Source organism: Bubalus bubalis, chromosome 9, assembly GCF_019923935.1.
Source record: "Bubalus bubalis isolate 160015118507 breed Murrah chromosome 9, NDDB_SH_1, whole genome shotgun sequence".
Lineage (NCBI taxonomy): Eukaryota > Metazoa > Chordata > Mammalia > Artiodactyla > Bovidae > Bubalus > Bubalus bubalis.
Genome location: NC_059165.1, coordinates 16,611,997 through 16,638,225, shown reverse-complemented (window position 1 = coordinate 16,638,225; position 26,229 = coordinate 16,611,997). Strand labels below are relative to the sequence as shown.

At 37.3% G+C, this 26,229-nt stretch overlaps 1 protein-coding gene across 7 annotated transcripts in view; it reads left to right on the top strand.

The window, feature by feature from the left end:
• SLF1 (SMC5-SMC6 complex localization factor 1) overlaps positions 1-26,229 on the top strand; it is a 73,477-nt gene that overhangs the window by 36,980 nt on the left and 10,268 nt on the right. For all 7 annotated transcript variants that reach the window (XM_044948549.2, XM_025293999.3, XM_044948552.2 and 4 more), the window contains 5 exons: positions 102-260; positions 1,081-1,244; positions 7,404-7,535; positions 8,112-8,277; positions 21,029-21,176. In XM_044948549.2, coding sequence (XP_044804484.2) covers positions 102-260; positions 1,081-1,244; positions 7,404-7,535; positions 8,112-8,277; positions 21,029-21,176 — 769 coding nt within the window. The remainder of the gene's footprint in view (positions 1-101; positions 261-1,080; positions 1,245-7,403; positions 7,536-8,111; positions 8,278-21,028; positions 21,177-26,229) is intronic.

Here is a 26,229-nt window from a genome sequence, read left to right as displayed (position 1 = left end):
GTTCATTGTACAGATGAGGAAATTCAGGCTCCTTACTAATTCAAAATTTCATATCAGAATTTTCCTCTTCCTTTTGGGTCATAGAATCTTTCCTTTCGTAGGTTAAAAATGCTGAATTTCCACGAGGCATATTAAATTTAATTGAAAGCCTCATAGAAGGACAGTTTTTTAAGGAAGCAATTGAGGAACTTTCCTCTTTGCAAGCACATTATATCCCTCCTGTTTACCTTCTCCATGCTCTTCTAGAAAACATTCTACAGGTAAGAGCAGTCTTACGTATTGATGGTCTTTCAAAGAATGTTAAAATGCAAATTTTCTCTTTTTGCATATTTATAGTTATTTTTGTATGTTTATATTATTATGTATATATTTGTTATTTTCTCTTCCTTATTTGTTTCCCTCATTTTAATAAGAAATGAGACACCCATTTATTACTATTTCTTTTGTTTTTAAATTAAATTAAATTGTTTTAATATTTTTCTCAGAATTTTTTTTCTGTGGCAGTAATCAAATTTCAGAGATCTAGAAGGTCATTTAGTTAATTACTCAGTACACTGGTAATCATTTTTATTCATAGTATATGTAGGCACTGAATTTACTCTTTAAACTGTGAAAATCAATGAAAACACCTTTTCAAAGGTAGATTTCTATCAAGGTAGATTTCTAGTTATATTCTTTATCAAGGTACCAATTTGAAGAAAAAACAGGTTTAAGCTGTGTCAGACTAACGTTGGTAATAAGTCAGAATGTTGCATGTAAAGTTTGTTTAGTTTATCTCAAGTCACATTTGGGGACTCAGTCTCAGTATAATCATGAGAAGTAAAATGGACATTTTATATAAGTTAGTCCCAGTAGCTGAGATTGTCTAATACACAGATGCATGTTTAGACTATGCCTCTCTAAGTTGCAGTCAGTATTCAATTAGCTAAACATCATGCTCCCATCTGTTCTCCTTTGTCCAAACACATATTTTTGCCAAGAAAGTTAGATCTGGGTTATCAGAGTTTTAAACTAAGTTAGCTGGTAAAACGGTACGTTTAGCCATCTTGTTTTCTTTCTTTCTTTGTTTTTAAATAATAGGATAACATAGATACGTTTTCTGGTCGATACTTTCATATATTGTCAGCTCTTCTTCACCTTCACCCTCCTTGGAAGTCCCCAGCCATGTCAACATATTACTTAGAGTTGTTTCAGTGTCCGACTTGTATGAAAGGGACATGGTCTCTAATAGAAGTGCTTATCAGGTAAGGAATTTCACATGCAAGGGTGCTCAATTTCATATAGTCAGTGTTGTCCTATGTATTTTTTAGATACTGATAAATATGTTTCTTTTTAGAAAAAGTTATTTTTATATTTGTGTGTGATGTTTGTGTGTTGTGTTTAACACAAAGGCTAAATTGGTCATGTTTGTCAGTCATTTTATTTTAAAAAAATTTTTAATAAATATATGAAGTGGACTTACAGGAATGCTAAATCATTCTTTGTTTTCTTTTTAACAAAATAAATTTGAACTTTGTTGTAAAAAGTAAGAAAATTAATTTATTGGATATGAACATTATCAAAGTTTGGTCATTGTCAGTATAAACATTTGTAACTGTGTACAGTATCTGTTTTAGTGTTTCTCTTATATTTTTTCAGCTAGGAATTTGAATTTTGAAACGGAACTTAATGTTTCCTAAATATGTCATCTTTTTCATGCCTCTGCACATGCTGTCATCTGCCTAAATCCTTCCTTTGTCTTCCATATGTTAATCTTTTCAGAAATCGCTCCTATTTCTGCTGCTTTCTCTCAGACAGAACTAATCGATTTTTCCATTTTTTTCTGATAGCTCTCTGTATCTGATAACCCTCCTTTGTCTGCGAAGTACTTTGTTTTTATCCAAATGTTTGATTTTAGCAGGAGTCCATAGTAATAAGAGAAAGGTTACTTGACTAGCCAGGCGAAGGCTAGATCCTTGGTTACTTCTTTGAGATCATAAGGATTTTCCTACCATCTTGGTTGTATTATATTTAACACAAGCTAATTGGCTAGCTAGCATGCATTTATTTATTCTTTAAAAAAAAAAAAGTTATTGAGTAGTTACTGGAAGCCAGGCACTGTGCTGTGTTTCAAGGGGTAAAAAGATAAAATCATAATTCCTGCACCTTTTTTCTTAGCTTCTGCACTTTTGAAGATATGAGCACAGTTCTAACACAGTACTGTCTCAACACAGGTGTAGGAAGTGAAGATATATGGTTTATTTATTTGGCATTCTTCCTAATTTTCAAATCTGTTTCTTCCTTCATTGTCATCACATTTATTTAAAAGCCTTCATTGCTCTTTATGTAAAATGTTGCACTACCAACCTTGTTGACCTTGATTTTACTTTTTTCCTTTTGTCTTCCAAAGTACCCCAGTATGGTCTTTCCAAAGTGGTCTTATTATTTCCCAGATAAAAATCCTTCATTAAGACATACCTCACCTATAGAAAACATTTAAAATTCCTTCGCAAAACATGTAAGACCCTCCATAATTCAGCCCTCCTGTGTGTCTTCATTCTTATCTTCATTTTTTTCCCAAGTGTACCCAATGACTGAAATCTTTTTTTAAAATTTTACATGTATGTATGTATTTTTGACCATGCCGGGTCTTTGTTGCTGCGTGGGCTTTTCTTGAGTTGCAGCAAGCAGGGGCTCCTCTTGTTGTGGAGCATGGACTGTGGGGCATGCAGGCTTTGGTAGTTGTGGCTCCTGGACTCTTCTAGAGCACAGGCTCTCTAGTTGTGGCCCACATGCTTAGTTGCTCCATGGCATGTGGGATCGTCCCCAAATAAGGGATTGAACCCATGTCTCCTGCATTGGCAGGCGGATTCTTTATCACTACACTGCCAGGGAACCCCTCTTTTTCATTTCTTAACCGTTTGCTCTTAGATTTTCTCTGCCTTCTATAAACTTCCATTCCTGACACCCTGTAAATACCTGACTACTCCTAATTATCCTTTAGAGTACAGGTCAAAGGCTACTTCCTATCTCTTGCCCTTTGCCTTGAGTTAAGTTTCTTATTTAAATCAGCCTCTGGCTTTTTTTTTTTGTTGTTTTTAATTCTTTATTGTTGTAACATTAGTTTGTAACATTAAGTAAGTTGCATATGAACATTATATTTCTGCTTTTGTGTACCTGCAGTGTGCTCACCAGGAAAACTGAGTTTTCTTCTGTTACCATACAGTTGTTCTTCTCTCCACCCACCCCCAGCCCTTCCCCCTCTGGTAACCGCTACTCTGTTTCTGTGTGCTTGTTTAGGTTTGGTCTAATTTGCTCATTTATTTTGGTCATTTGTTTTTTATATTCCACAATCATAGTGTATATGTCTTTCTCTGACTTGTTTCACTTAATATGCTCCAAGTCTATCCATGTTGTCACAAATGGCAAGATTTTTTTTTTCTGAGTAGTATTCTATTATGTGTGTGTGTGTGTGTGTTAACGTGTGTCATATCGTTATTCATTTGTTGATGGGCTCTTAAGGTTATTTCCATATTTTGGCCAGTGTAAAATACTGTTGCAATAAACAAAGGGTGTGTATATCTTTTCAAATTAGCGTCTTTGTATTCTTTGTATAAATGCCCAGAAGTGGGATAGCTGGATCTTAATGGTAGTTCTGTTCTTAATTTTTTTCTTAATATATATGTTATATTCAAGTACAGTTGACTTACAGTGTCTCAGGTGCACAGCAAGGTGATTCACTTACACATAGTGGTGGTGGTGTTCCATCTCTCAGTCATGTCCGACTCTTTGCGACCCCATGGACTGCAGCACACCAGGCTTCCCTGTCCATCACCATCTCCTGGAATTTGCTCAAGCTCATGTCCATTGAGTTGATGATGCCATCCAACCATCTCATCCTCTGTCGTCCCCTTCTCCTCCTGCCTTCAGTCTTTCCCAGCATCAGGGTCTTTTCCAGTGAGTTGGCTCTTCATATCAGGTGGCCAAAGTATTGGAGCTTTAGCTTCAACATCAGTCCCTCCAATGAATATTCAGGGTTGATTTCCCTTAGGATTGACTGGTTTGATTTCCTTGCTGCCCAAGGGACTCTCAAGAGTCTTCTCCAACAGCACAATTCAAAAGCATGAGTTCTTTGGCACTTAGCCTTCTTTACGGTCTAGCTCTAACATCCATACATGGCTGTTGGAAAAACATAGCTTTGACTAGGTGAACTTTTGTTGGCAAACTGATGTCTTGGCTATTTAATAGGTTGTCTAGCTTTTCATAGCTTTTCTTCCAAGGAGCAAGTGTCTTTTAATTTCATGGCTGCAGTTACCGTCCACAGTGATTTTGGAGCCCAAGAAAATAAAGTCTGTCACTGTTTCTTTTTCTGTCACTTTTCCCATCTATTTGCCATGAAGTGATGGGACCGGATACCATGATCTTAGTTTTTGAACGCTGAGTTTTAAGCCAGCTTTGTCACTCTCCTCTTTCACCTTCATCAAGAGGCCCTTTAATTCCTCTTCACTTTCTGCCATAAGGGTGGCGTTATCTGCATATCTGAGGTTATTGGTATTTCTCCCAGCAATCTTGATTCCAGCTTGTGCTTCATCCAGCCCGGCATTTCATATGATGTACTCTTCACATAAGTTAAATAAACAGGGTAACAATGTACAACCTTGATGTACTCCTTTTCCAATTTGGAACCAGTCCATTGTTCCATGTCCAGTTGTAACTGTTGCTTCTTGACCTGCATACAGATTTCTTAGGAGGCAAGTAAGGTTGTGTGGTAGTCCCGTCTCTCTAAGAATTTTCCACAGTTTGCTGTGATCCAGAGTCAAAGGCTTTAGCATAGTCAATGAAGCAGAAATACATGTTTTTCAGGAATTCCCTTGCTTTTTCTGTGATGCAGCAGATGTTAGCAATTTGATCTCTGGTTCCTCTTCCTTTTTTAAGTCCATGTTGTATATTTGGAAGTTTTCAGTTTATGTACTGCTGAAGCCTAGCTTGAAGGATTTTTGAGCATTAACTTCCTAACATGTGAAATGAGTGCAGTTGTTAGGTAGTTCAAACATTCTTTGGCATCTCCCATCTAAAAGAAGTTAATCGTATACGCATACCTTATTTTTGAGATTATTTTCCATTATAGTTTATTATAAGATGTTGACTCTAGTTCCCTTTGTTGCTTATTGCATATGTTTTTTATTAGAAATATAGTATTGTATCCATACTAAGTCAAACAAGTGAAATCAAAATGTCAAATTTTTTAGCCAGGCAAAAATTCAGAAGTTTTCTAAAATATATATATTAGATTATACATACTTTATATATATATGTATACAGAGACTTTTCTAATACACTTGATAGTCTTGAGAAAGAATGTCAAAAAAGAAGAGACAGACAAATTGGAAAACACAAACTAAATGAAATGGGAGCACTGGATATGAAATAGAAGTGAAACTAGATAAAAATAAACGATCCTCATATAGTCCAATCGTTTTTAAATAAACATGGCTGCTCATTAGAAACATATCTGGAGCTCTGGAGGAAAAAAGCAGTACCTGGGCATTTGTATTTTTCAACAAATTCCAAGATTATTCTGATATGGATCTGGATTTTAAAAAGTGATTACAGATTTTTCTATTAAATGATAGTTTTGGTGATGTAGAATTCTATTATTTTCTGTTGACCAATCATAAATACAGTAGTATTAAGTCAATGTAATAGTTATGTAATCACAATAGTAAATGATGTTTATCAGTTTTCACAATCAATAGCCACGCAAAAAATAAAAGATAATTACAGCTGCATGCCATAATAGAAACATGATTAGCCTTGAGGGATCTCCAGACTGATTTACATTCCCTCCAACAGTGTATGTAAGCAGCCTCTGAATTTCAGAAGAGTAGATGCTCAGTGTTAAAACATCTCTCTCCTCAGTGCTTATATCTGGAATATAATAAATGCTTAATAAAGATTTGAATGAATTTATTGATGCTACCAGAAATGGATTTCAGACAGCTTAAAAGTAGACTTTTTAATAAACAGATACCAGATCTAATTATGAAATAATTGGGTCTGTTGGGAGTCTAGTGGAAGGTGCCTAGGAAAGTGGTAGGAATGTAAATGAGCTGGATGATATTAGTCTACTTCTGAGTGTATTTTTGAAATATTTCATAATATGCTGCTGCTAAGTCACTTCAGTCGTGTCCGACTCTGTGCGACCCCATAGATGGCAGCCCACCAGGCTCCCCCGTCCCTGGGATTCTCCAGGCAAGAACACTGGAGTGGGTTGCCATTTCCTTCTCCAATGCATGAAAGTGAAAAGTGAAAGGGAAGTCGCTCAGTCGTGTCCGACCCTCAGTGACCCCCATGGACTGCAGCCTACCAGGCTCCTCCATCCATGGGATTTTCCAGGCAAGAGTACTGGAGTGGGGTGCCATTGCCTGCTCCATGTAAAATGAAAAAATGATACCATTGTATCCGTCTCTGGCAGTTTTCAGGTAGAGTTAAATAACTGTGGTCAAGGAGGACCTTTTAGACTAGATTGGAGTATCAAATGGATTATTAAATTTAATAGCTGTTAAATAGAATACCACACTACTCTGTTAGTGTGGTATTCTAAAGGAGATGGAAAGGATGGAGACAGAGGTACAGAGTTGCAAGTACATCATTGATATAATAATGAAATTGGAAGAAAATTGTAATAAATATTGTTGCCTAGACTCTTAATCCTAGAGTTCTGATTTATCTTGCATTCTCTTTTTAGAAATACTGTAGAACTGTGCTTCCAACTCTGAAGCCACTAGCCGCATGTGACTATATTTAAATTTAATTAAGATTAAATAAAATTTCAACACCTCAGTTCTACACAAGCCACATTTCAAGTGTTCAGTGGAACATATCCATCATCACAGAAAGTTCTGTTGGGTAGAACTGCTGCAGAAGATGGAAAGAAATAAATACTGAATTTTTAAAACTGAAAAAAATAGCTCTAAATAACCTTCATTTTACTAAATATGAATAAGAAAATAATCTGAGTAAGAGGAGGATTATGGAGAATATTATAAATTGAGTGTAGCTAATTGAAAATGTAGCTGATCATCTGAATCAATGAATTAATGAAATTCATAGCTCTTTTGTTCTTTTTCAGTGAAATGAATACAAAGGGAGACTAACAGCTGGTTGTTAAACATTACAATCATTGAAAAGTAGGGAAATCAGATCTCTATTGTTGAAAAATTAACTGTATGGGATATTTGACAGGGTTTAATATTTAAAGGAAGAAAATATATTATTAATAAAATTTTGCTTAATTTGCTTTACATTTTGTGGGAGCAAACTTTATTAAAATTTCGATGATTTTCTGAGAAGCATAATAATTTGCTCACAAATTACTCAGTGAGTTGTTACATGTTATACATTGTTGGGTTCATGTTTTCCAGGTCTTGCCTTTTCAATGAAAGTTTTTGTCATCAAATTTCAGAAAATATTATTGGCTCTAAGGTACTCCACCTAACACTGCTTAAATTTTTCTTTAATTTGATTGAAAGTGAAGTCCGACATCTGAGTCAAAAGTAAGTTTTAAAAAAACACCAAAAATATATATCTTTTCTATATATTGTTTTATATACCATTTTTCTAATTATTTACATATACATTTCTTAAAAAACCACCTTGTTTTCTAGTTTAAAGTAGATTTATTTTAAAAATATATGTCTAGATTCAGTCCTTCAGTAGCGGTAAAGGTTTATATGTTATGTTTCCTTAGTTCACGTTTTTATTTTTCACTGACTTACACGTTTGGATAGATTGTTTTTATTTTTCAGAATTTGTATACTTTTGAATTCTTTAGTAATTGAAAGCCTAAGTAAAAAGGTATACCAGGTTTTAACACTGGCTATAATATCTGTAAGCTTTGCACATGCTCTAAAACCTGCAGTTACATTAATGTGTACTCGTGAATTATAACTCAATATTCAGATCCTAATATTTTATGATTTTTCTATATTCAGAAATTGCTAGAATTTTTTGTTTTATGGCAAGATATTATGCCTAATAACTGTGATGATCAATTTAGCAGCTCTTACGCCTAGTAACTGTAATAGTTAAATTGGCATAAAGATAATGCTTTTCATTTGTCTTTTTATTAGGTTGTATGACTGGTCAGATTCTCAGAGTCTGAAAATAACAGGAAAGGCAGTTCTTCTTGAAATCTTTTGGTCAGGAAATGAGACCTCTGGGCTTTTGACCAAACCTGTAAATATGCTTTTGGAGTGGACTATATATTCTCACAAGGAAAAATGCAAGTCTAATGATGTAAGTAGGATTAATTTACAAATGAACATTGGCCTTTGGAAAAAAGTGCTTCTTTGACATACGCATCTTTTTTCTTCCCTTTATATTTGGAGTTACTTGAAAAAAATTAATATGTACCCAAATATATCATTGTTTTCTATTTTGTTTATCTAATTTTAAAGTAAAAGATTCTTGGTGGCTGGTTTCATCATTCCTCATTTGGTGGTAGTGCCGTTTTCACATTTGGAGAATTACTTGGCTATTACTGCTAAGAAATCTACAGTTAATTATCATTCTAGATTTTATATTTCTGGATGTTTCAATTTTTAAGGAACTATTGATTTTAAAAATTGAGCTAATCCATACAACTTTTTGGTGAGCTACTAATATGAAGTTCTACTTGTTTTTAAAACTACCTTTCTTGATGTTGAGTTATTTCCTGAACCATTTCTCCATAAATAGGTTTTGCATATCATTTGAAATTTAACATAAAGTGATGTTAGTACATTTATCTGAAGGGTAACTGGGAAAATTAAATGCAGAAAATATGTAAAGTTCATAGCAACATTCTGCTCCATGTTTTAGGTGCATAATGTTAGTCATTTTTCTTTTCAAAATGATCTTTTGGGGACTTTATTGTTAACTTTTCTGTATTATTAATTTCAGTTCATTTTTTAAAATCCCTTTCTTTTACTTTCTCTTCTGTCTTCTTGAATGTTTGTATCTTATTTTTTTTTTTAGTCTTTATTTCCAATATGTGTACTTAATATAAATGTCCTTTTGAGTACAACTTGAGATTCCTCCTTCAAGTTTTGATCCTTTAATGGACGGTGCTCTTACTGATTTTTTCAAAGTGTTTTTTATTGTCAATTATGAATCCCCCTTTGATCCAAAAAATTTTTAAAAGAGTGTTTTAAAACTTCTAAATGGATGGCTTTTTGTCGTTAGTGGGTTTTGTCTGTGCTTTTGTTATTAATATCTAATAGTAACTTATAGCTTAAAAGTGAGCTCTATATGATTTCTGCCTTCTGAAATTAACTCAACTTTTTTTTTTGACCTCATATAGGATTCAGTTCAGTTCAGTTCAGTTCAGTCGCTCGGTCGTGTCCGACTCTTTGCGACCCCATGAATCGTAGCACGCCAGGCCTCCCTGTCCATTACCAACTCCCGGAGTTCACTCAAACTCATGTGCATCGAGTTGGTGATGCCATCCAGCCATCACATCCTCTGTCGTCCCTTTCTCCTCCTGCCCCCAATCCCTCCCAGCATCAGGGTCTTTTCCAATGAGTCAACTCTTTGCATGAGGTGGCCAAAGTACTGGAGTTTCAACTTTAGTATCAGTCCTTCCAATGAACACCCAGGACTGGTCTCCTTTAGGATGGACTGGTTGGATCTCCTTGCAGTCCAAGGGACTCTCAAGAGTCTTCTCCAACACCACAGTTCAAAAGCATCAATTCTTTGGCGCTCAGCCTTCTTCACAGTCCAACTCTCACTTCCATACATGACCACTGGAAAAACCATAGCCTTGACTAGACGGACCTTTGTTGGCAAAGTAATATCTCTGCTTTTCAATACGCTATCGAGGTTGGTCATAATTTTCCTTCCAAGGAGTAAGTGTCTTTTAATTTCATGGCTGCAGTCACCATCTGCAGTGATTTTGGAGCCCAAAAAAATAAAGTCTGACACTGTTTCCCCATCTATTTCCCATGAAATGATGGGACCAGATGCCATGATCTTAGTTTTCTGATTGTTAAGTTTAAGCCAACTTTTTCACTCTCCTCTTTCACTTTCATCAAGAGACCCCTTAGTTTGCTTCTCTTTCTGCCATAAGGGTGGTATCATCTGCGTATCTGAGGTTATTGATATTTATTCCGGCAATCTTGATTCCATCTTGTTTTTCATCCAGCCCGGCATTTTGCATGGTGTACTCTGCATATGAGTTAAATAAGCAGGGTGACAATATACAGCCTTGACATCCTCCTTTCCTGATTTGGAACCAGTCCGTGTTTCCATGTCTGGTTCTAACTGTTGCTTCTTGACCTGCATGCAGATTTCTCAGGAGGTAGGTGAGATGGTCTGGTATTCCCATCTCTTTAAGAATTTTCCACAGTTTGTTGGGATCCACACAGTCAAAGGCTTTGCAGCCATAAATAAAGTCTCTTCTAGCTTAAGGAAAATTCTTACATAGTTCCTCTTCTAATTAATTTCCTCTGATCCATTTTCTCTCTTTTGCTTTATAAGTTCCAGTTGAACTTAATGTTACACTTCCTCTTTGTATCCTCTGTGTTTTTACCCTCTCGTGTTTATTTTCCATTTTTTTCTACACTCAGTCTGTTTTGAATAGCGTTTTCATCCAATTTCTAGTTCACTAGTCTCTTTTCAACTGTGTCTAACAAGAGTACATCATGAGAAATGCTGGGCTGGAAGAAGCACAAGCTGGAATCAAGATTGCCGGGAGAAATATCAATAACCTCAGATATGCAGATGACACCACCCTTATGGCAGAAAGAGAAGAGGAACTAAAGAGCCTCTTGATGAAAGTGAAAGAGGAGGGTGAATAAGTTGGCTTAAACTTAACAATCAGAAAACTAAGATCATGGCATCTGGTCCCATCACTTCATGGGAAATAGATGGGGAAACAGTGGAAACTGTGTCAGACTTTATTTTTCTGGGCTCCAAAATCACTGCAGATGGTAATGGCAGCAATGAAATTAAAAGACGCTTACTCCTTGGAAGGCAAGTTATGACCAACCTCGATAGTGTATTGAAAAGCAGAGATACTACTTTGCCAACAAAGGTCCATCTAGTCAAGGCTATGGTTTTTCCAGTGGTCATGTATGGATGTGAGAGTTGGACTGTGAAGAAAGGTGAGCGCCAAAGAATTGATGCTTTTGAACTGTGGTGTTGGAGAAGACTTGAGAGTCCCTTGGACTGCGAGGAGATCCAACCAGTCCATCCTAAAGGAGATTCAGTCCTGGGTGTTCATTGGAAGGACTGATGCTGAAGCTGAAACTCCAATACTTTGGCCACCTCATGCGAAGAGTTGACTCATTGGAAAAGACTCTGATGCTGGGAGGGATTGGGGGCAGGAGGAGAAAGGGACGACAGAGGATGAGATGGCTGGATGGCATCACCGACTCGATGCACATGAATTTGAGTGAACTCTGGGAGTTGGTGATGGACAGGGAGGCCTGGCGTGCCGCGAATCATGGGGTCACACAGAGTTGGACGCAAGTGAGCGACTGAACTGAACTAAAAAAGATAAACGTGGCGATTGCACTTTTAATTTTTGTACTTTTTCCAGTTTTAGACTTTTTAACTTCCAAATTACTATGGTATATGTTTATGATTTCTGGTTCCCTACAAAGTTTTCAAGATTTTCTTTTTTCTTTGAACATGCTTATAATAGTTATTTTACAGTCTATGTCTGATTATTCCATATTTGACGTTTTTGTGAGTCTGTTTCTATTTCTTGTTTCTGCTGTTTTCTTGTCTTTTGTATTTTCTTGCAAACTAGGTATGCTTGACTGTATGTTGCAAATGGCATTTAAAAATTACTTTGTAGAAACAGTTTGTGGCAAAGACACTGACTATTTTCTTGTAGGGAGAATTTTTGTTGCTGGGGTCAAGGGTTCCTGAATAGTCTATGTGAAGCACAGGGCTACAGATAAAGGTAGTTTTGCTTCTGCTTCATGCTTGCTTTGAGATTGAAGCCCTGCAGGGTGCCAGCATATTGGGCATTAGGCCTTGGGCCATGACTTTTATACTCTCTTCTCCCCTGTATGTCAGCTCTTTCTCTGGGGTCAGCAGATGGCCTTAGGGCAAAGTCATCTAGCTTTGAGGCATCACTTGGTTTTTACCTTCTCCTGGATCCTGGCTGAGCAGTTTCTCTTAACTTTACAGAAGATGTTTTTTTACATATTCAACATTTTAAGTTTTCTTTTGTAAGACAGTTTATCTGAATTAGGGAGGCCTCCATTATCAGAAACGGAAACCCTTATTGATTTTTAAAGATTCTTAATTAGGGAGTGTCTGATGCATTCTTTAAAGAAAAAATTCTTTTCAGGGTTTTTGTTTGTTCTTTCAATTTGAATTAAAAAGGGAGGATTGTTTCTGGGTGTAACTACACTTCTAAGCTAAAAGTGATAAAATCGTGATTAATTATCATTGCCTTTTTTTTCTACTGATTAGACAATAAAATCATTAAGTATAGAAAACAGTTTCTTATTTATGCATAAATGCATGAATAAGAAAAAACATTTTTTATTCATTATGTAAATTAAATTTTCATTTATAATTGGAAACAATAATAAAAGTGATGTTTCCACAATTTTACTAAATCATCAAAGGACTCCCACAGTTAAGAATTTACTCAGCAAATACTAATGTAAATAGTAACGAATTCATACATATTTAACCTGAAGATTTTTGTTCAGATTATAAGTAAATTAAACATATTTTCAAAGCAGTGTACACGAAATTGTAGCATCAGTTGTAGTATGAGAACTGGTTTTGAGCTTTGCAAATATTTTATTTAACATTTGTATTGCTTAACTTCATATAAGCTGTTTTTTTTTTTTTCTATTTTGGTACTTTATGTGTTAGAATTCATTATTGTACTTAATTAAATCTTTGGCAGTTTCCAATTTCACGAATTCCATGCATGTTCACGGGCATCATTTTCTGTACTGTAAAGCATTTGTATCTTGATTTGCTTAGTTGAAGCATTCAATTTAAGTCATTAGCTAAACAGAAGTCCTCAGTTTATGCTAATATTGTTTTGTCATAATGTCAATCAGAAAGTATTGCAGAGTGACACAGTGGCAATGAATTTCATTGTCATAATCTCAGAAAGCTTGGGCTTTCCTTGGCAGAGCAGAGGTGGGATGTGTCAAGGTTATAGAGGAGGTACACATTTTACTAAGCTCAGTGCTTAGTCCTGCTTTTCTTTGTGATGTCCTTATATGCTGTTTAATTATAACCATATAGTTATTCGTAGAAATGGAAACTAGTTTGTATTTAAAGACAAAGAAATTGAGGTTGAAGAGTATAAGTAACGTATTCAAGATGTCACAGCTTCTTAGGGCAAAACCTTGACTAGCGGCCATCACTTTCTCTCATTTCACATGCCACTGTTCAAAATAGGAAGAGGCACAGTATATAGTTAATGTTTGCCTCTTTCTGCCAGAGGTACTAGAGGAGCAGTTTGTCATCTGTTGCTGTGGGATATTGTAGAAAGCCCTAATCTGGGAATCAGAAGGCCAACATTCAGATTTCTTCTGCACACTGGTCAATTTTGGGGAGATTGCCAAGTTTATAACCTGGAGATTACTTGTACTGGTAGATAATAGAGAACTGTATTGACAGAATGTCTTCTAAAAGACTTGAACATATTAGAAGGGCATTTCAAGGTAAATATGTCACATCTGTAAATTAAATCTTTCATTTCTTTAAATCTTAGGTTATTTGTGCTATACTCTTTCAGCTTTAGTAAACATTTCAGTATTCCAAGAAAGCTTTTCTCTTTTTATGATTTTTCTTTTTTTTTTGCCTTTTTCCCCTCTAACCTACTCCAAAGCGTATATTCTCTGTGCTATAAATAGCATTGTTAGGTTACAGTGAGTATAGTCCCATAGCACAGTGTCCTATGGTTATAGTGAGTGTCATGGTTAAGAAAATAGTGTATAAGGATCCAAGAACCTGATTTGAAAGTATATTTTTCTATGAAAATTTTCTATAATGGATATGTGATAGCTATTTTAGCCATTGATACACAAATAGAATAACTTTGGTAGGAATTTTTTTGACCATGGTAAAGGAACTGCAGTCTTTCCTTGAAAATACTGCAAGATGTGCCTATCTCTTGATTTTTTTTTTTCTTATCTTTTTTTTTTTTTTTTTAAGATATATTTTTTGTTTTTGGAAGCGCTGAATCTTTGTCGTGTGGGCTTTCTCTAGTTGAGGCTAGCAGGGGCTACTCTGTAGTTGAGGTACACGGGCTTCTCATTGCAGTGGCTTCTCTTGTATCTGAGCAGGGACTCTAGGGCACGTAAGCTTCAATAGTTGTGGCTCCGGGCACTAAAGCATAGGCTCTACATTTGTGATGCATGGGCTTAGTTGCTCCAAGGCATGTGGTAACCTTCTGGACCAGGGATCCGACTGGTGTCCCCTGCACTACAAGGAGGACTCTTCAGCACTGGACTCCCAGGGGAGCCCTGTCTCTGTTTAATAACAATAATTTGAAGGTGAGTTGAATAGTAAGCAATATTGATACTCATCTGTGGTGTCAGGTACACATGTACATTTATTTGCATAAGGAAAGTCTCAGCTGGTTGGTTTTGTGTTATTTTTACGTGATACAGTGCTGGATTATGGTTTTGTTGTTGTTCAGTCGCTAAGACATGTCCGACTCTTTGCAACCCCACGGACTGTAGTATGCCACGTTTCCCTGTCCTTCGTTATCTCCCAGGATTTGCTCAAACTCATGTCCATTGACTTGATGATGCCATCTAACCCTCTCATCCTCTCTTGCCCCCTTTTTCTCCAGCCCTCAATCTTCTCCAGCATCAGAGACTTTTCCAATGAGTCGACTCTTCCCATCAGGTGTTCAAAGTATTGGAGCTTCAGCTTCAGCATCAGTTCTTCCAGTGAATATTTAGGGTTGATTTCCCTCAGGATTGATTGGTTTGATATCCTTGCTGACTAAAGGACTCTCAAGAGTCTTCTCCAGCACCACAGTTCAAAAGCATCAATTCTTCAGTGCTCAGCCACCTTTATGGTCCAACTCTCACATCCATACATTACTACTAGAAAAGCCATAGTTTTAACTATATGGACCTTTGTCAGCAAAGTGAGTCTGCTTTTCAATATGCTGTCTAGGTTTGTTATAGCTTTTCTTCCAAAGAGCAAGCATCTTTTAATTTCATGTCTGTAGTCATCATCTGCAATGATTTTGGAGCCCAAGAAAATAAAGTTTCCATTTTATCCCCGTCTATTTGGCAGGAAGTGATGGGACCACATGCCATAATCTTCATTTTTGAATGCTGAGTTTTAAGCCAGCTTTGTCACTCTCCTCTTTCATATTCTTCAATAGGCTCTTTACTTCCTCTTTGCTTTCTTCTATTAAGGTGATGTCATCTGCATATTTGAGGTCATTGATACTTCTCCTGGCAATCTTGATTCCAGCTTCATCTAGTCCGGCATTTGTCATGATGTACTCTGCATATAAGTTAAATGAGCAAGGTGACAATATACTGCTTTGATATACTTCTTTCCTAATTTTGAACCAGTCTGTTTTCCATGTCTGGTTCTAACTGTTGCTTTTTGACCTGCATACAGATTTCTCAGGAGGCACATAAGGTAATTTGGTATTCCCATCTCTATTAGAATTTTCCACAGTTTGTTGTGAAATTCCCTTGCTTTTTCTGTGATCCAACAGGTGTTGGCAATTTGATATCTGCTTCCTCTGCCTTTTCTATATCCAACTTGTATATCTGTAAGTTCTCAGTTTATGTACTGCTGAAGCCTGGCTTGGAGGATTTTGAACATTACCTTACTAGCATGTGAAATGACAGAAATTGTACGGTAGTTTGAACATTCTTTGGCATTGCCCTTCTTTGGGATTGGAATGAAAACTGACCTTATCTAGTCCTTCAGCCACTGATGAGTTTTCCAAATTTACTGCCATATTGAGTACAACACTTTAACAGCATCATCTTTCAGGATTTGAAATAGCTCAACTGGAATTCCATCACCTCCACTAGCTTTTTTCCCGTAGTAATGCTTCCTGAGGCCCACTTCACTTCGCATTCCAGGATGTCTGACTGTAGGTAAGTGACCACACCATCGTGGTTGTCCAGGTCATTAAGACCTTTTTTATATAGTTCTTCTATGTATTCTTACCACCTCTTCTTAACATCTTTGGCTTCTGTTAGGTCCGTATCATTTCTGTCCTTTATTGAGCCCATCGTTGAATGAAATGTTCCCTTGGTATCTCTAATTTTCTTGAAGAGATCTCTAGTCTTTCCCATTGTATTGTTTTCCTCTATTTGCACTAATCGCTGTGGAAGGCTTTGTTATCTCTCCTTGCTATTTGGAACTCTGCATTCAAATGGGTATATCTTTCCTTTTCTCCATTGCCTTTTGCTTCTCTTCTTTTCTCAGCTATTTGCAAGGCCTCCTCAGACAACCATTTTGCCTTTTTGCATTTCTTTTTCTTGGGGATGGTCTTCATTACTGCCTCCCGTACAGTGTCACGAACCTCTGTCCACAGTTCTTCAAGCACTCTTTCTTTTCAGATCTAATCCCTTGAATCTGTTTGTCACTTCCACTGTATAATCATAAGGAGTTTGACTTAGTTCATACCTGAATGGTCTGGTGGTTTTCCCTACTTTATTCAATTTTAGTCTGAATTTGGCAATAAGGACTTATGATCTGAGCCACAGTCAGCTCCCGTTCTTGTTTTTGCTGACTGCATAGAGCTTCTCCCATCTTCAACTGCAGAGAATGTAATCAGTCTGGTTTTGGTATTGACCATCTGGTGGTATCCATGTGTAGAGTCATCCCTTGTGTTGTTGGAAGAGGGTGTTTACTATGACCAGTGCATTCTCTTGGCAAAACTCTGTTAGCCTTTGCCCTGCTTCATTTTGTACTCCAAGGCCAAACTTGCTTGATACTCCAGGTATCTCTTGATTTCCTACTTTTGCATTCCAGTCCCCTACGATGAAAAGGACATCTTTTTTTGGTGTTAGTTCTAGAAGGTCTTGTAGGTCATCGTAGAACTGTTCAGCTTCTTTGGCATAGACTTGGATTACTATGATGTTGAATGGATTACCTTGAAAACCAACAGAGATCATTCTGTCGGTTTGAGATTGCACCCAAGTACTGCATTTCAGACTCATGTTGACTCTGAGGGCTACCTCATTTCTTCAAAGGGATTCTTGCCCACAGTAGTAGATAAAATGGTAATCTTAGTTAAATTCACCCATTCCAGTCCATTTTAGTTCAATTGCTAAAATGTCGATGTTCACTCTTGCCATCTCCTGTTTGACCACTTCCAGTTAACCTTGATTAATCGATCTAACATTCCAGGTTCCTATGTGATACTGCTTTTTACAGCATCAGATTTTCCTTTGACCACCAGACACATCCACAACCAAGCATTGTTTCCTCTTTGGCTCAGAGTCTTCATTCCTTCTGGAGCTGTTTCTCTGCTTTTCTCCAGTACTATATTGGACACCTACCAACCTGGGGCTTCATCTTTCAGTGTTAGAATTGTGGTTTACATGAAGCTTAACTCTTTGGGCTAACCTTGTCTTTCATATCCGGAGTCTTAGCACCAGGGAGCTGAAGTAACCCTGATTGAAATAGAGGAATACTTTTAAAAATCAAATGTAACAGTCTCATGCTTTCTTCCTGAATAGTATCATTGCTAAAAGTCAGATATACGTATATGTTGGAAGGGATATTCTGTGGTATGAATCTAGACATGATCAGTTTGCTAATTTAAATAGAGATTTTCATTGTCCAGTTTTATGTTCTCTATTGAACCATGAGAAGTAACATTGCTCAGTGATCATCTACATTTGGGCTTTGCACAGAACAGAGTTTGCTTCCTGCAAAGTTCGTTGAAGACTGTTTAAGACCCAGTACTTACAAGAGCCATTTACGGTCAGCTGCAAGGCTTGTCACAGTTAGAGCCTGAGGGAGGTATGGACACCTCCCCAGCCTGGTGGTAACGGCCAGTCCTACTGCTCACTCCCCATGCCACACAACCACAGTGGCAGAGTTTAAACCCAGTTCTCTAATGTAACAGGAGAAGGGGCCCTGCTCTTGCCCACTCATGAATCCTGACCTCACAGAATCAGGGTATGGTCAAAGTTCTGTATCTTGGCCCCTGATCATGTCGGAAGAAGGGCAGTGTTTCTCTAATCATGCAGCTTAGAATTCCTTTGGTCCCAATCTTCAGAGTTTGTCCCCCACCTTCTGATGTCCAGCCCTGCCAGAATACCACGTGCTGCCCAACAACATCATGGTAGGGCAGAAGGGGACCTATGCACCTGCTGAGGATCCTGTCTGTGGATAAACACTGTTTTAGTGGGTCTGATGTATGTGCTGCTTGACCATTTGTCCTTGTTTGTACAGCAACCCCAAAATAGCACTGCAATTCTGAAATCATTTAATAACTTCTTATGATAGGAATGATGTGGTATATACTCATAAGAACCTTGTCTTTGAGGGCAGGAGAAATAAATCCTGTAGTCACTGAGGGTTCAAAGTGCTAAGTGCTGGATATTTCTGTCACTAATCTCATATCAGGTATAATATGGTGGCAGAACATAGCAGTTATAGTCTATTTGGGTATCATAACATTTATTAAAACCTTTTCACATGCTTTCTACCCAACTGTTAATTTAGTGATTTTTTTTTTCACTCATCCAATATGCCTAGACAGCAGATACCAAAACTACAGGAATTTTAACTTAATGTCATTGTGAAAAAATGTGTCTGTTTAAATCAGAGGTGTTTAAAAATATCATTTTCACACCTCTTCATCTTCATAGTTTATGGATTAGAAAGATGTTTTTAAACACTAGTGTAAAATATTATTATAAGTAAATTTTGTATGCCTTGCCATATTTCTTATAGTAGTTTAATAATGTTATTATAGAAATGGTAATATAAAGCAATGTTTAAACTTGATATCTGTATATCTGTAAGTTAGATATGGTATTTGATATAAGCTAGTGGAGGTGATGGAATTCCAGTTGAGCTATTTCAAATCCTGAAAGATGATGCTGTGAAAGTCCTGCACTCAATACACCAGCAAATTTGGAAAACTCAGCAGTGGCCACAGGACTGGAAAAGGTCAGTTTTCATTCCAGTCCCAAAGAAAGGCAATGCCAAAGAATGCTCAAACTACTGCACAGTTGCACTCATCTCACATGCTAATAAAGTAATGCTCAAAATTCTCCAAGCCAGGCTTCAGCAATACGTAAACCGTGAACTTCCAGATGTTCAAACTGGTTTTAGAAAAGGCAGAGGAACCAGAGATCAAATTGCCAACATCCACTGGATCATCGAAAAAGCAAGACAGTTCCAGAAAAACATCTATTTCTGCTTTATTGACTATGACAAAGCCTTGGACTGTGTGGATCACCATAAACTGTGGAAAATTCTGAAAGAGATGGAAATACCAGGCCACCTGACCTGCCTCTTGAAAAACCTATATGCAGGTCAGGAAGCAACAGTTAGAACTGGACATGGAACAACAGACTGGTTCAAAATAGGAACAGGAGTTCGTCAAGGCTGTATATTGTCACCCTGTTTATTTAACTTATATGCAGAGTACATCATGAGAAACGCTGGGCTGGAAGAAGCACAAGCTAGAATCCAGATTGCCGGGAGAAATACCAGTAACCTCAGATATGCAGATGACACCACCCTTATGGCAGAAAGTGAAAAGGAACTGAAAAGCCTCTTGATGAAAGTGAAAGAGGAGAGTGAAAAAGTTGACTTATAGCTCAACATTCAGAAAACTAAGATCATAGCATCTGGTCCCATCACTTCATGGTAAATAGATGGGGAAACAGTGGAAACAGTGTCAGACTTTATTTTTTGGGCTCCAAAATCACTGCCGATGGTGACTGCAGCCATGAAATTAAAAGACGCTTACTCCTTGAAGGAAAGTTATGACCAACCTAGATGGGATATTCAAAAGCAGAGACGTTACTTTGCCAACAAAGGTCTGGCTAGTCAAGGCTTTGGTTTTTCCAGTGGTCATGTATGGATGTGAGAGTTGGACTGTGAAAAAAGCTGAGGCCGAAGAATTGATGCTTTTGAACTGTGGTGTTGGAGAAGACCCTTGAGAGTCCCTTGGACTGCAAGGAGATCCAACCAGTCCATTCTGAAGGAGATCAGCCCTGGGTGTTCTTTGGAAGGAATGATGCTGAAGCTGAAACTCCAGTACTTTGGCTACCTCATGCGAAGAGTTGACTCATTGGAAAAGACCCTGATGCTGGGAGAGATTGGGGGCAGGAGGAGAAGGGGACGATAGAGGATGAGATGGCTGGATGGCATCACTGACTCGATGGACGTGAGTCTGAGTGAACTATGGGAGTTGGTGATGGACAGGGAGGCCTTGCGTACTGCAATTCATGGGGTTGCAAAGAGTCAGACACGACTGAGCGACTGAACTGAACTGAATAACTAATATTTGATCAGCCAATTGTTTTTTTTAACAACAAAGTACACTTGCTGTAGCTTGTATTCATTATGTTTTTCAGGTCTTTTCCTTTGAAAGGCCATTTAAGGAAATGTAAAGGTTAATTTTATATATAAACAGTAGAGGTGACTAAATTTCTCTTTTTTATAGTCATATGTTCTTATAAACAGAAATCCACAGAAGCCAAATACTTCTTTATTGTTTTAATAGAATTATTGCCCAACTAAAGCACTGGCTGGATACAATTGGATGAAGTTACTTTAAAAGTTTGTTTCAAGCTATCCATATATGAGAGCTGTAAATGTTATTAACTATTTTGTCGTATAGATATATATTTAGATGTAGATATAGATCAGGGGAGGAAGGAGGGAAAGGAGATGGAAAGAATGAAAAGAGGGAGTTAATTTGCTAGAGTTCTTAAGAATAACCTTTTAGCATTAGCATGCCCCATTTTTTTAAATAGCTATATTTTGACTCAGCAACTATTCAAAATAATAGAAATGATACCTTTCAGTATGTTTTAGTAATATTTTTCCATCTTAATGTTAGGTCTTCAAACATGAACTAGCTTACTTATTGACTGGAATTCTTGGAGCAGCAATAGATTATTGGATTGTCCTTGGTCTTAATATGGGTAGAAACGTGATGCGACACATGTCTGATGACGTAGGAAGTTACGTTTCCCTCTCATGTGATGGTACGTATGTCTGTGGTGCATGAGCGTTACTCCTCGCACACGTCATGGTTTTATAAAATTTGATATTATAGAATGGGAAATAGGACCTGGAAATAAAGTATTATACATTCTACATTCTACAACTAAAAATTTAAACTACCTTCTAAAAATAAATATTTAAACTGATTTAAAATCAATTTATTTTAGATTTACCTTTTTTTGTTGTTTGCTGTTTTAGAATTTCACGTGGTAAAAACTATTTTTAATACATTTAATACTTGTACTCATTCAACTAGAAACCATTATCTCTCTGTAATGTTGTCTGTGCTATATGAACAGTTTCCTGGTCTCTTCCTGCATGAATACTTAACATTATTAAAAAATGAAAATCATTAGGTCAGAATACTTACTATGGTATAGAAAGCCACTTATATTAACTTGAGCTTATATTACTGGTTGAAACATTTCCCCCATGTACCTGTTGCTGTATAATTTTTCTATTATAACAAAAAGCTGCCACTGCTTCTTTTCCATTGAGTCTGATGATCTAACAAATTAGCATGGATGAAACAAATAAAAGTAATATATAATACATATGTATAATTTTCTCAGTCTTCCTCCTCCCTGTATTATCTGATTTTAAAGTTCCCCCTAAAGTAATAGGAATGTTATTTAAGCAATATGATGACAGAACTCATTTTCACATGCTTACTTTATGTTTTGTATGTATGTGTATTAGTAGCTCAGTCATGTCTGACTCTTTACAACACCATGGACTGTAGCCTACCCTTCTCCGTTCATGGAATTTTCCAGGCAAGAATACTGGAGTGGGTAATCATTCCCTTTAAAGGGGCTCTTCCCAACCCAGGGATTGAACCCTGGACTCCTGCATTGCAGATGAATTCTTTACTGTCTGAGCCACCAGAGAGGCCCATGAAGGTTGTTCCTAACTCTTTTGGGTCTCCAGAGTTAAGGGAGGCTTCTATAAGACATTTTTACATTCTTATTTTTCATATAGTTGACATACAGCATTACCTTAGTTTCAGGTATACTACATTGTTTGACATTTGTATATGTTAAGAAATGATCACCACTACTATAAATCCAGTAACCATCTGCCCCCATACAAAGCTATTATAATGTTATCCACGCTGTGTACGTTCTTACTCTTCAAAGCCAGAGTAGTGCCCTGTGAACCATTTCCTTCCTCTCTCCCTTTCTCCCTTCTTTTCTTCTTTCCTAAATTTCTAAAATGAACATATTTTAAACCAAGTGAACTTTTATAGCTTTCAAATATAAAAGGTGATTTTGATATACTTAAAAATATTTTAGACTGCTAAGTAAGTACTCTCTTTTGTTGCACATGTGTTTATTGCATCTTAGTTTTATATAAAAGAAAATGTTCTTGAATATGCTGTCAATCACTTTAATACTTCGAACAGAGATTCTAGAATAGGAGTCCAGGCTGTAACTGGGTTCAGGATTTATTCGATGATGCCCTCTGCAAAGAGAGGTCTCTCTTTACACTTCTGAAGTTAGAAGATTTTTATCTAAAGCATTTTATCTTCTTTTTTTTCTTTCTTTTTCATTGAGCTGAGGGGTGATTACTGTTGCTTTTGTGAAGTAGCTGTCCTTTGTTCCATGACTTTTTAACATTTCTTAGCTCAAATTCAATCTTCCTTCAGAATCCTTTCTTATCATTTCTTTCCCACCATTCCTACCAGATAGTGTGTGTGGGTTTGGTTTTTGTTTTTTTTTTTTTCCATTTTAGAAACAGAATTCTGGCATTATTTGCTAGCATGGGAACTAAACATTCAGCTAAAAGGATTCCCTGTTTTCATTCCATAATGAAACTTCTTTGAGTTAGAGGACCCAGGATAGGATTAGCAGTGCCTCTACAGATTATCAGTGTATTTATATGCATTGTTTCCAGTGTGTATTGGTTACCTCTAGGGAGATACAACTTACCTTACAGTTTAACCAAATACATGAAATAATGAGCCTTGTATTAACAGAATTCTACTGTGTGTTACAAATCAACTTTAATGCTTTCCTTACTCATAATCAAATGTCCCTTAACTTTAAAGCAAGCATTGTTACCCACTGTTACCACCAGTTTTCACAAGACAAATTTAAACCTAACATATCTGAGCCGGTAACTGACTTCAGCTGAAATTAGACTTTAATGTTACCATTGTAATCTTGTGAACAGACTGATTACTTTGCTCTCAGTTATGTTTGATCACTGATATTTAAAACTACAAGAAATTAAACTGTATTCCTGTTTGAAATGTGTGTTTAAGCCTTTCCTTCCCCTTTTCAAAGCACACACAATTGGTTTCTTAGGCTTCCAGTTAAGCCATAGATGGGCAGTTTTAAAAATATATATATCTAAAAGTGGTTCAAATTAATATCTCCTAAATTTTTGTTACTATATGTTGATTTTAAGCCTTTGTCAGGAGAGAAAAGTAAATGATTTATCCTTGAGAGCAGTAGCTTTTCTACGACTAATATGTGAAACTAAATTGTTTATTATAGAGTTTGTAGAATAATATACTTAATCCCTACAAGTGAATCTGGGCATTCTAATAATGTCCTTTTGGTCAGTATTTTGATGGAGAATCATTTCCTTGTTTGGTTGCTAAGTCATGTCTGACTCTTTGCCACTCCATGGACTGCAGCACGCTAGGCTTCCCCGTCCTCCTCTGTCTCCCAGAGTTTGCTCAAATTCATGTCCATTGAGTCAGTGGTGCTATCTAGCCATCTCATCCTCTGCCTCCCCTTCTCCTTTTGCCTTCAGTCTTTCCCAGCATCAGGGTCTTTTCCAATGAGTCAACTCTTCCCACCAGGTGGCCAAAGTATTGGAGCTTCGGCATTAGTCCTTCTAATCAGTGTTCAGGATTGATCTTTAGAATTGACTGGTTTGATCTCCTTGGTGTCCAGGAGACTCTGAAGAGCCTTTTCTAGCACCACAATTCAAAAGCATCAGTTCTTCGGTGCTCTGCATTATTTATGGTCCAACTCTCACATCTCTACATGACTACTGGAGAAACCATCCCTTGGACTATATGGGCCTTTTTTGGCAAAGTGATGTCTTTGCTTTTTAATACGCTATATAGGTTTGTCATAGCTTTCCTATCAAGGAGTAGACATCTTTTAATTTCATGATACAGTCACCATCCACAGTGATTTTGGAACCCAAGCAAATAGTCTGTCACTGTTTCCATTGTTTCCCCATCTGTTTGCCATGAAGTGATGTGACCGGATGCCATGATCTTAGTTTTCTGAATGTTGAGTTTTAAGCCAACTTTTTCACTCTCCTCTTTCACTTTCACCAAGAGGCTCTTTAGTTCTTCTTCACTTTCTGCCATAAGGGTGGTGTCATCTGCATGTCTGAGGTTGCATGTTGATATTTCTCCCGGAAATCTTGATTCTAGCTTTTGATTACACAGCCTGGCATTTCCCTTAATGTACGGAGAAGGCAATGGCACCCCACTCCAGTACTGTTGCCTGGAAAATCCCATGGATGGAGGAGCCTGGTAGGCTGCAGTCCATGGGGTCGCTGAGAGTCGGACACAACTGAGCAACTTCACTTTCACTTTCCACTTTCATGCCTTGGAGAAGGAAATGGCAACCCACTCCAGTGTTCTTGCATGGAGAATCCCATGGACGGAGAAGCCTGGTAGGCTGCAGTCTGTGGGGTCTCACAGAGTCGGACACGACTGAAGCAACTTAGCAGCAGTAGCAGCAGCACTCTGCATTTGAGTTAAATAAGCAGGGCAGCAATATGCAGCCTTGTCATACTCCTTCCCAGTCTTGAACTAGTCAGTTGTTCGTGTCCAGTTCAAATTGTTGCTTCTTGACCTCCATACAGGCTTCTCAGGAGACGGGTAAGGTGGTCTCGTATTGCCATCTTTTTAAGAATTTTCCACAGTTTGTTATGATCCACACAGTCAAAGTCCTTCCACATAGTCAGTGAAGCAGACGTTTTTTCCAGAACGCCCTTGCTTTCTCCATGATTCAGTGAATGTTGTCAATTTGATATGTGGTTCCTCTGCCTTTTCTAAATCCAGCTTGTACATCTGGAAGTTCTCAGTTCACATATTGTTGAAGCCTAGCTTGAAGGATTTTGAGCATTACCTTGCTAGCATGTGAAGTGAGTGCGATTGTGCAGTGGTTTGAACATTCTTGGCATTGCCCTTCTTTGGGATTGGAATGAAAATTGACCTTTTCCAGTCCTGTGGCCACTGCTGAGTTTTCCAGATTTGCTGACACGTTGACTGTGGCACTTTCACAACATCATCTTTTAGAATTTAAAATAGCTCAGCTAGAATTCTGTCACCTCCACTAGCTTTGTTCATAGTAATGCTTCCTAAGACCCACTTGACTTGACACTCCAGGATGTCCAGCTCTGGGTGAGTGATCACACCATCGTGGCTGTCTAGGTCTTTAAGACCTTTTTTGTATAGTTCTTCTGTGTATTCTTGCCACCTCTTCTTAATCTTTTTGCTTCTGTTAGGTCCTTTCCATTTCTGCCCTTTATATTTGCTCATTCTTGCATGAAATGTTCCCTTGATATCTCCAGTTTTCTTGAAGAGATCTCTAGTCTTTCCCATTCTATTGTTTTCCTCTGTTGCCTTCTTTTCTCTCCTTGCTGTCATCTTGAACTCTGTTTTTCCCTTCTCTTGTTTCCTCAGCTATTTTGTAACGCCTCCTCAGACAACCACTTTGTCTTGTTGCATTTCTTTTTCTCTGGGATGGTTTTGGTCACTGACTCCTGTACAGTGTTGCAAACCTCCATACTTCAGGCACTCTGTCTACCATATCTAATCCCTTGAATCTACTTGTCACCTCCACTGTAATATCATAAAGGATCTGCTTTAGAGCATACCTGAAAGGCAAGTGGTTTTCCCCACTTTCTTCAATTTAAGCCTGAATTTTGTGATAAGGAACTCATGATCTGAGTCACAGTCAGCTCTAGGTCTTTTCATATTTTTGTTTGTTTGTTTGTTTTTTTATCTAACTTGCCCCACTTGAGGTCTCCTTTCCCCAACTTTAGGGTTGTATTCCTTCT